A 10,007-nucleotide genomic window follows, 5' to 3' on the forward strand; every position below is an offset into this window, starting at 1 on the left:
CTAGAAGGAATGCTAACAGACACAGCTCATGGAGATCCTCCTGCCTCTGCTTCCCAGTTGTTGGAATGAAAGGCACAGACTGCACACAGCCTTGTTTTGCCTTTGAGACACTGTATCCTCTGTAGTCCAGGACAGCCTCGAACTGTCTAGATACCTGAAAGATGCCGGTCTCTCCCCCTCTTGAAGGCTGGAATTTGAGGTGTGAGCCATCACCCCAGATTTTATCTGGTCCTGGAGAAGTCAAGGTCATGCCTTCTAACTAAAGGCTTCTTGTATGATAGGTTAGCTGTGGGGTTGGTTTGGTTTGAGTCCAGGAGAGAGGCCCTGGGTCTGGAGGGCTGCAGGATAGGCAGGCTGCATAGGAGGCCTTAGGAACTGCCAGTACGTGCCAGCTCCTGGAAATGGGGCACCACTGAGGAGCCAAGAGCTGGTGCTGGATATGAAAAAGCAGAGCCAGGAAGAGCAAGCCTAACCAAGATGAGAGACAGGCCCTGGTGGGGCTGGGGTGAGCCTTGCATGCACACAGCTCAGCAGCAGGTCCTGGCAGGAGCTCTGATGTACGGGCACACAAGGATGACGAGAGGCTGAGCTGCTATCCAAGATTCCTGCATTCTGCATCCTGTCTTGCTGACCTTAGGCAGGTGACTCCTGAGAACCTTGTCTTCCTGTAAACTGGAGTCCTGATTTCACTGTGTCGGACTGACAGTTGTCTGTTGTCCTACTAAACTTTGTCACAGTGGCGCAGCCTAGAGTCATCTGAAAAGAGATGCCTCGATGGAGAAGGTGCGTAAGTCAGGCTGGCCTGTGGTGCGCCTGTGAGGAATCATCTTGATTGCTAATGGTGTAGGAGGACCCATTCCGTGGCAGATGTTCCCAGGCTCTATAAGAAAGCGAAGCATGGGCAAGTGAGCAGGCATCCTCCGTGACTTCTGCTGAGCTCTTGTTTGAGTTCTAACCCTGACTCCCTTCCATGATAGACAGGGACCTGGTCAAGACAAAGGGAACTTGAGGAGGAGAGAGTTCGTGGCCTAACAGCTGCAGGTCATAGTCCATCCCTGAGCAAAGTCAGGGCAACCATGAAGAAGTTCTGCTTCCGGGCTGGCTGGCTCACCAGCTCATACTTTAGCTAGCTTTCTCATCCAGTCCAGTATCACCTGCCTGAGGGATGCTGTCCCCACAGACAAGCACAGTCCTCAATTAGGCTTCCTTCTCAGATAACTAGGCTGTGTTAATTTGATACTAAAGCTAAGCAGGACATAAAGGTGACATCTGTGAGGCCATGCTGTAGGAGATGAGGGCTTTAATGTTACAGGGCTGAGAGCAGGAGTCCATCCGGGCTACCGTCCTGTTCCTGGTGGCCTCCCCAGACTCAGGACACATCAGAGCCACTAGAGGGTGCTTCTTGTCCCTCACTTGAGGAAGGCCTCTTGACTCTGAAGCACAAAACCCTCTGTGGTGGAAGCCACTCCTCAGGAAGCCCCTCCTCAGGCCTTTGCAGGCCCTGAGCTTTTGAGCTCCACTCTTGGGCACCAAGCAAAGTGCAACTGACTAACGGCTGGGGGTTAGGGGAGCCTGAGCGACTCCATCCTGTCTCTGCCTGTCTCCCGGAGGCCCCAGCCTTCTTCAACCCTGTCCTAGAGGCAGGAAAAAGGAAAGGATGAGCCCCAGGGGATGGAAACTGGTGAGTCAGGGCCCAGAACTCAGAGTGGAGTGAGTGCTGAAGGAGAGGGGTAAACAGGCATTTTTATACACATCTGGCCATGTGTATACCCAGAGAAAACTTCACACAGAAAACGCATACACCCAGTAAAAACAGTGTCATCAAAAGAGTGCCTGTAGCCAGAGAAGCAGTCATACATCCAGAATGCATATAACCAGAGATGCAGTGCCATTGGAGAGTGCACATAACCAGAGATACACTGAAGCGTGAATATACTGGGAAACAGCCACACACACAGCGCACACGCACTCAGCTACACAGTCACACACAGAGAGCATACATACCTAAGGAAACAGTTATACACAGAGAGTGCATATGCCCAGAGGAACAGTTACACAGGGAACATGCATATCACCCAGGGACACAGTCACACAGAGAGGGATACACCCAGATGACCAGGGAAACAAAGGCTTTTCCCATAGGAGAGGAAAGGACTCTGATTGAATGGACTTACTTTGTACCCAGAGGAGGTGACAGAAAGGGAAAATGCCCAGTTCTGGGGTGCACTGCTTGCCTTTTCTTGAAAATAAGCATTTGAATGTGTTTTGTCCTGGGAGCTTCCATGCAAGCACAAAAGGATCTCTTTCTCAAGGGTAGGGTCCCTCAGCAGCCCGTGCCTCTCCCCATCTGTACATGCCACCACCACAGGCTAACACAGCTTTCCTGCCTGCGCCCAGCCAGAGGAGCTCTCGTTTTGAGTCCACTTAATGGGGCTGGGGAAATGTGCTGATGACACATACGCACACATACGTAAGTAGCTACAGGAAGTTACAGGTATTTTGTAGTTTTACTGGAAGCAGGGCAGGTCACTTTTGATATTTGGGCATGTTGTTTCTGCAAGCAGAACAGAATGGTCAGGCTGGGACCAAGCAATCCTTGGTGGCTAGTGGCTGTTGCCCCCGATTCCTCATTGCTTGACTCGATTCCTCATGACCTGAGGAAATTAACAGCACTAACATTTTCAAACTATTTCCAAAAAATTATCACCTTAACATTTCAAAATTAAACCACAGGCTGAGATGAAATCAGGCTTTATTTCATCAGGCTTAAGATTTATATTTATTATTTTAAAGTGTGTGTGTGTGTGTGTGTGCACCAGAGGTGAGTTGAACCCCCCAGGAACTGGGGTTACAGGTAGTTGTAAGATGTCTTCTACAAGAACTATGTACTCGCCGGGCGGGCGGTGGTGGCGCACACCTTTAGCACTTGGGAGGTAGAGGCAGGCGGATTTCTGAGTTCAAGGCCAGCCTGGTCTACAGAGTGAGTTCCAGGACAGCCAGGGCTACACAGAGAAACACTGTCTCGAAAAAGAAGAAGAAGAAGAAGAAGAAGAAGAAGAAGAAGAAGAAGAAGAAGAAGAAGAAGAAGAAGAAGAACAACAACAACAACAACAACAACAACAACAACAACAACAACGTACTCTTAACCACTGAGCCACCTCTCCAGCCCCCAGAATTTTGTTTCCTAAGCGTCATGGTTTTATTGAGCAAGAGAGACTATGAAGAGCAGAGCAGAGCAGAGCAGAGTAAGCCCAAGGCAAGCAGGCAGATGCAGGGATGAGACAAACATTGACACTTTTCAGAGGCACATAAGCAAACAGCTCACCCACACACAAAATCCCCTGGTGAAAGCTGGCTTCTGTTATCCAAGCCTGAAGCCAAGCAGGGGAAAAGCCCAGGAAGCTCACATCCCCCTCCCTCCTCCGTGATGGATGCCAGATCAGTCCTTTGTAAAGCTTCTCCCCCCACCCCCAGCTCCTGGTTATTCAAGGCCTCTGGCCTATACGGAGTGCACGTGGAAGCTGAGGGCAGTGAGCAGTCTGCCCAGTGTGGCTATGGCTCTCTACCCGAGTCAGCCCAGTTTTCCAAAAGAAAGTTTTCTCCCCTCAGGCCCAGGCTGGAGGAATAAAAGCATCTCCTTCCAGTCTGGTAAATGATGCGTGATTTATGATCACATCAGCCGACCGTACATAAGTCATGTGTGCACAAAAGGGCCGGGTAAATATTTAAAGATTAGAGCCAGCTCAGAGGAGACACAAAAGGCCAGGACAAAAAGGGTCTCTCTGAACTCACTCTTCCTGAGCTGGGCCAGCCTGGTCAGTGTTGGAGGAACTCTCACTGAAGTCCCTGCCTTTGTCCCCTGAAGGGCCCTTGGCTGCTGGGCTATTGGAAGTCTCAACACAGCTAAAGAGAGTGACACAATTGCGGCCTCTCCAACCCCATCTGCAGACAATCGCCCCGAGTCATTTCAGGGCTTTTGCCGTGTCCCTGGAAGTTAATTACACACAGCAATCACTTCCTCGCCCCACTCTGAGACACATCTGCAGAGAAGAACAGGCTTCTTCCAGCCACCACCAGCACCCACACCAGTTTGTGCCAGGCTCACCATTTAGCATCGGTTTGAAGCTGGCAGCCCAGGAATGAAGTGGCTCCTATCCAGGACCCTAGGCTGCCGGCTGGCTCTTGGGAAGGGAGGTTTGGACTTTGGGGGAGGTTGCAAAGCCCTGCCCCACTTTGTTTTCAGACTCCTGTGTGCTTTTAGCCAAATTTGAGAAAGTTAATGAGGAAGGCACAAAGGCACAGGGTTGGTCCCTTGTCCCCATTAAGTTCCAAAGTGTGAGGAAGGGGAGGCAGTGGAGGTGGGCTGAGAGCCCCAGGAATTCTAAGAGGAACATTTTTTTTTCTTTGCATGAGCAAAAGAGGCCTGGGTTTCCCTGCTCCTCCTGGGCCTGTGCTCCTTTCCAGGCACCTCGGGGACCCTGAGAGCTAAAGATGGAAAGGGAGTTGGTGGCCTACATCCCCGTCTGCATAAGCAGCGTTTCTAAGTTGGTCCATGACCTTCCAAGCAGTCCAGGGGAGAATATTTTACACAGCTTGCTCAGCGAGGACAAGGAGAGCAGCTACCTCTCCTCACCTCTGGGAAAGCTCTCTCTCTCCTGGGTGGGTCTGCCTGTGGATGCAGGTAAGACATCCTGGCAGGCAGATGGAGCACCAGTCTTCGGCCCGAATCTGTCATCATTTCCAATGACCTTGCTGGATGCAAAGGTCTTATTAACTTAGTGGGAGAAGGGGCTGTCTGGAGGAAGATGCTGTAATGGAAGCTACCAGCATAGTGGAAGGAAGAGGGTTGTTTCAGAGCTCTGGGAGAAGAGAAGGAGCGGGGGTGTGTGTGTGTGTGTGTGTGTGTGTGTGTGTGTGTGTGTGTGTGTGGCATGTGGTGTCCCTTCTGGATGTGATCGTGCAGGACCCTCAGCTGCAGGAGCAGGCATTGGGGAGTGTTTTGTAGCAACGGAGGAAGGAACCGCAGAGAAGTCCGCACACATAGAGACCCTTGCATATCCAAAGACTGCCTGCCCCACGGGGAGTGGGAGGAATGATGCTGCCGAGCCGGCAGGCTGGTTGAATAGATCATAGCAGAGCGCAACCGTTGAGAATCCGGTCCCTGCCCATAGCGAGCCTCATTTCCCCCAGCCAAAGCAGAACATTGCAAATTAGCGCATTTTGTGGTCAATTTTCCACTACCTAAGAAACACTTAGCCGCCCACGTGTGCGGCCCCACCCAGTGCTGCCGGGATCCCTGGGCATAGGCTTATGAGGGGGTGATGGTCCAGACAACCGTGGATACTGGGATGCGGGCTGGGACCAGAGAAGGAGACTTTATAGTGACCCTAATTCTAGAGAGAAGGCGGGCCCAGTGCCCGGCGCCCCGTGGTGCGTCGGACGAGCTGTGCACAGCACCATTGGTTTGTTAATGCGCTGGACTGAAAGGCGCGGGCTACAGTTTCTGGGGAAGTATTGTAATTACAAGACAAATTGCCCCGCTGCAAGCTTGGCTTGAGAGCAAGGAGGGTGGAGAGGACCCGCCCAGGTGAGGCGCGCGCCCGGCCTTCCTACAGATGTGCGGCAGCTGGAGGCCCGTGCGCCGCGGGGCGCCGGGAGTTTGGCCCGGAGAAGGCGGACGCGGGCGCCGCTTTGTGCGCCCGGCACAATACCCTTAACACTCCGCTGCTCCTTTTGTACCGTGCCTCCCGCCCGCCTGCCCCGCGGCGCCTTTGTACCTCGCCGCCCCAGCCCCAGAGCCGTAGCTACTCGCAAGGGGGCCACCCCCGGCCCGGCTGGCCCGAGAGCTTTAAAGCTACCCGGCGCGTGGCAGCGCTCGCCAACTGGGCTTCAGTCCCATCACCAGCCCAGAGTCTAAACCCATCCAGACCTAGCCCTCCCGCCCTAAAGGGGGGGGTGGGGGGGCGGCGGGAGAACGTTCCAGAGTTGTGATCGCCTTTCCCTGGGCCTGAAAGGTGGAGGGCGGGGCTCGATTCTCCACGCTGCTAGGCGTTTGAGAGCCATAGACGAAGCCCATCAATGCCCAGAGCGAGGGAAAGTGGAGGGGGTTAAAAAGGTACCCGATCTGGGGGGCATCTTGACCCAGCACTAGCCTCTTGAGAACTCACAGAGGCCTCTTCCTCCCCATTACTTGCCTACAGAGGATGCTGCACGACTTGGTAGACTTCCTATGGCCTCATCCGCATTGTCAGGAACGCTACTTCAGTCTCCTGCCCCTCAAACTAAGACCAGAAGCGTGTATGAAAAGGAGTTATCTAGGTTTGAACACGAGATTTTCTCCGGAGGTCTGCCTTCTTGTCAGTCACAGTTGACAGTCAAACTTCCCTGGTCCAACCGGAGGGAGTCGTGTGGGGGGCTGTAGTCTTCCTGAAGGGCCCAGCCTGCCCTATAGCTGATGCTCCCAGCGCCTCCTTTGCTGGACTCCCTGTATCCCAACAACGTGGACAATGGAAAGGTGTACAGAACCTACAGCCGAATGTGGCCTCTCCTCAGAGCTTCAGCGGTCGCCAGCCCCACTCACTGAATTTAACAGAAGGCCCACAGGAGCTGAACCCCAGTTGTGGGCCCCCTCTCTGTCTCTGATGTGTTTATATAAAGATAAAAAGAAGGGAGATATGGTCTATGGAGGGGGGGCGTGAGGTGTGGGGGAAGGGAACGTCTCAGCGGGCCCATGCTGAGGCGTCCCTTCGCCCTGAGGGACCAGCTACAGACAGTATAGTATAGAATAGTTTATTCAGGGCATGGGGAGGGGAGGTAAGAGGGTAGTAGAGGCAGAGAAAGGCAGAGAGAATAGAGAAGTACAAGAGTAGAGGCCGGCCATGAGCACGTGGAGAGAGGGGGGAAGGGAATGGGGACAGAGGGGGAGCAAGAAGGCAAGAGACCAAGAGGTCAAGAGGGCAAGAGATCAAGGAGGGGGCAAGCAGCCCCTTTCATAGTGAGTCAGCCTACCTGGCTGTTGCCAGGTAACTGTGGGGAGGAGCTTAGACAGGATGCAAGCAGTCGCTGTCTCTCCTCTCTCCTCTCTCTTCTCTCTTCTCTCTTCTCCTCCTCCTCTCTTTCTCCTTCTTCTTCTTCTTCTTCTTCTTCTTCTTCTTCTTCTTCTTCTTCTTCTTCTTCTTCTTCTTCTTCTTCTTCTTCCTCCTCCTCCTCCTCCTCCTCCTCCTCCCCCTCCCCCTCCTCCTCCTTCTCTTTCCCTCCCTCCCTCCCTCCCTCCCTCCCTCCCTCCCTCCCTCCCTCCCTCCCTCTCTGCTCTCCACCAGATCCCCAGTCAGGATTTCTCCTAGCTGTCCTGGAATTTGTTCTAAAACCAGCCTGGCCTTGAACTCAGAGACTTGCCTGCCTCCTGAGTTCCGTGATTAAAGGTGTGCGCCACCACACGTGGCTCACAGATTTTCTCTTAAGAGACTGATCCTTCACCAGAGTGGCAAACCTGGAAGCCCAGGGCTGGGGGCCGGGTGGTCTGCCTGCCAGCTGCAAGTCTCTATATTGGGTCCTATCATTCAATAGCCTAGTCGCTGGGTCCTCAGAAGGAGGAGGCCTGTTGTGGCCCTGCAGGCGGGCTGCACGCTTTAATGGGACACATGTTACTGCGTGGCCCCCACAGGCCCTGCTTGCAACTGGCTTTGAGCAACCACAGGCAGAAAATTGCTACATTGTCCTGACATTAGGGAGACTAATTCAGCATCTCAGCGTGGCCAGAGCGTGAAGGGGGCAGAAAAGCATCACTGGCCAGCATCCTTGCCTTGGCATCTTTATCAGGCCTCAGGACACCTGGAGCTCCAACTATCATCATTTAGGATGGTCCCCAGCTCACAAAGCTCCCTGCCATAGCAGAGGACCATCAGAAGACTGTTGGATAAGCAGCAGCCAGACTTGGAAGCAGAGACAGCGCTGAGGTTCAGAACCTATAGTGGCTGGCCCGACGATGCCTGGAAGAGATGAGCCTGGGAGGAGAGACTGGAGTAGTAGTGCATTAGGGTGTGTGTGTGGGGGGGGGGAAGCCTTCCTCAGGGAAGCCAGAAAGCCAGAGGCAGCCTGGGCTATTGGAAGGGGCCCCTTTCTGTCCCCTCCCCCCTCTGAGTTTTTCCAGTTCCTAGAGGCTCATTGACATGTAAACGAGGTGCCCTATAAAGGGAATGCAGCCTACTGCCTGTGTGAACCTCACAACATGGGCACTGAACCCACGTCGAGGGGCAACCCCAGTGGCCCAGCCAGCAGCTTCAGAAAGGTCTGGGTGCTGGAGGGTATGGGGTGGGAACCCCTGGGTTGGAGGGAGTGGAGGCCTGGAAAGCTAAGGCCTCTCTAAAAACTCCTGGCTGGCCTGCAGATCTCCAAGCCTCTGATGGAGAAGAAGCGCCGTGCACGCATCAACGTGTCCCTGGAGCAGCTAAGGTCTCTTCTGGAGAGACACTACTCACATCAGGTAAGGTAGGAGAGGAGGGGAGTCCTCAGCCCACCACTTCCCCAGCTGCCGGGTAAGAGCATCTTCCTATGGCTTGGCAGATACGGAAACGAAAGCTGGAGAAGGCCGATATCCTGGAGCTGAGTGTTAAGTACGTGAGAAGCCTCCAGAACTCATTGCAAGGTAGTGACGATCCACGGTGTGATGCTGGGAGGGGGCGTGTGACAGCTAGCCTTGGGGGCTTGCTGAGGCAGGAGGATGGAGATTAGTCTGATTGCGCTACAAAGTGATATCCTGGGATGGGGTGGGGGGATGGTTAGAGAGGATTGCTCAGGTGGGCAGCTAGGTGAGGAGGGCCCACCACCTAGCTGGAGCGGATGTGAAGAAGGGAAGCTAAGGTCTGTTTGGCCGTGGGTTTGCAGGTGGAGTGTGAACACAGGTCTGCCCCATTGAGACCATCGTATTTCTTGTCGTTATGCTTCTCCCTCCCCCCCTTTTTTTCTCCACACCTCTTTCCTTCTACTCCCGTCTCTCCTCCCTTCCTTCCTCCAGGACTCTGGCCAGTACCCAGTGGGGTGGACTACCCTTTCCAAGGCGGCTTGCCCAGCGTGAGCCAGAGGCTTCGGCCCGGAGAGGACCACAGCGGCCTGCGCTGCCCCCTGCTGCTTCAGAGCAGGGCAGGCAGCACCACGGACAGCGCCAGTCCACAGACGGCCTCTGTCCTCAGCCCCTGCCTCCCGGCCATCTGGGTCCCAGATCCCGCTACAGGTGGCTCCCAGTCCCCGCAGTCCCCTCTCCCTCTCCCTGGAAGTCTCTTTGAGTCGTCTACCGGCGGTGTTCTGGCACCACAACCTGCATCAAACTGCCAGGCCGAGAATCCGAGATCCGGGTTTCGCCTGTGGCGGCCCTGGTGAAGGCACTGCAAGGATTTAGACTCAAGCCCTCCTCCCCTCCCCCATTACCCCGCCGTCTAGTCTGGGGAAAGTATTTTGGGGAACCCATGGTGACTTCAAAGAGTCACTTTATCAATCGATGGTCTGGTGGGTCTGCAGGGAAATCCACGGAGCCATTTGCGGATGGGATCTGTACGTCTAGGTGATTTCACCCACTCCAGCCCCACCCACTCCAGCCCCACCCACTGCAGCCAGACCAGCTTTCCACCTCCCGCTTCTAGTGAAGATGGGAGGGGACGGGTGAGCTCTACCCCTTTCCCAGGACCGGGGGCTGGCAGTCCGCCCCTGCCCCCTCTCCACCGCTGCGTCACGGTGGGAAGGTCGCGGTTGCTAACAGCGCAGCGCGGACCCCTCGCAGCGAGGAGAATCGCTGCCCCGCCCTGGCCCATTCAACCGGCCTCGGGCGCTCGGTTCCCACCGGCACAAAGCGCGCCGGGGCCCGCCCCTTCAGCGAGGGGCTGCCATCTTACTACCACCCAAGACTCACTACCATCGCAACCCATCACCCCCTCTGCACCGATCCCACACTGCTGGAGGCTCTCCCAGGCCCTCCCTGCTCCCAAATAACCTATGCCAGCGGCGTGCTGGCACGG

General features: G+C 54.8%; 1 protein-coding gene across 1 annotated transcript; it reads left to right on the forward strand.

Annotated features, from left to right (window-relative positions):
- The first annotated feature begins 8,401 nt into the window (after positions 1 to 8,401).
- Positions 8,402 to 9,438, forward strand: Hes3 (hes family bHLH transcription factor 3). Its single transcript, XM_034501625.2, has 3 exons — positions 8,402 to 8,482; positions 8,563 to 8,644; positions 9,014 to 9,438. The coding sequence occupies exons 1-3, from the start codon at positions 8,402 to 8,404 to the stop codon at positions 9,373 to 9,375; spliced, it is 525 nt and encodes a 174-aa protein (XP_034357516.2). The 3' UTR covers positions 9,376 to 9,438.
- The last annotated feature ends 569 nt before the right edge of the window (positions 9,439 to 10,007 follow it).

Source organism: Arvicanthis niloticus, chromosome 5 (assembly GCF_011762505.2).
Source record: "Arvicanthis niloticus isolate mArvNil1 chromosome 5, mArvNil1.pat.X, whole genome shotgun sequence".
In the NCBI taxonomy this organism is placed as follows: domain Eukaryota; kingdom Metazoa; phylum Chordata; class Mammalia; order Rodentia; family Muridae; genus Arvicanthis; species Arvicanthis niloticus.

Excerpts from the sequence above, each read along its gene's own strand:
- Hes3 (XM_034501625.2), top strand. The coding sequence starts at position 8,402 with ATGGAGAAGAAGCGCCGTGCACGCATCAACGTGTCCCTGGAGCAGCTA. Across the intron at positions 8,483-8,562 it reads AGAGACACTACTCACATCAG|ATACGGAAACGAAAGCTGGA; the intron begins GTAAGGTAGGAG and ends ATGGCTTGGCAG. Across the intron at positions 8,645-9,013 it reads CCTCCAGAACTCATTGCAAG|GACTCTGGCCAGTACCCAGT; the intron begins GTAGTGACGATC and ends TCCTTCCTCCAG.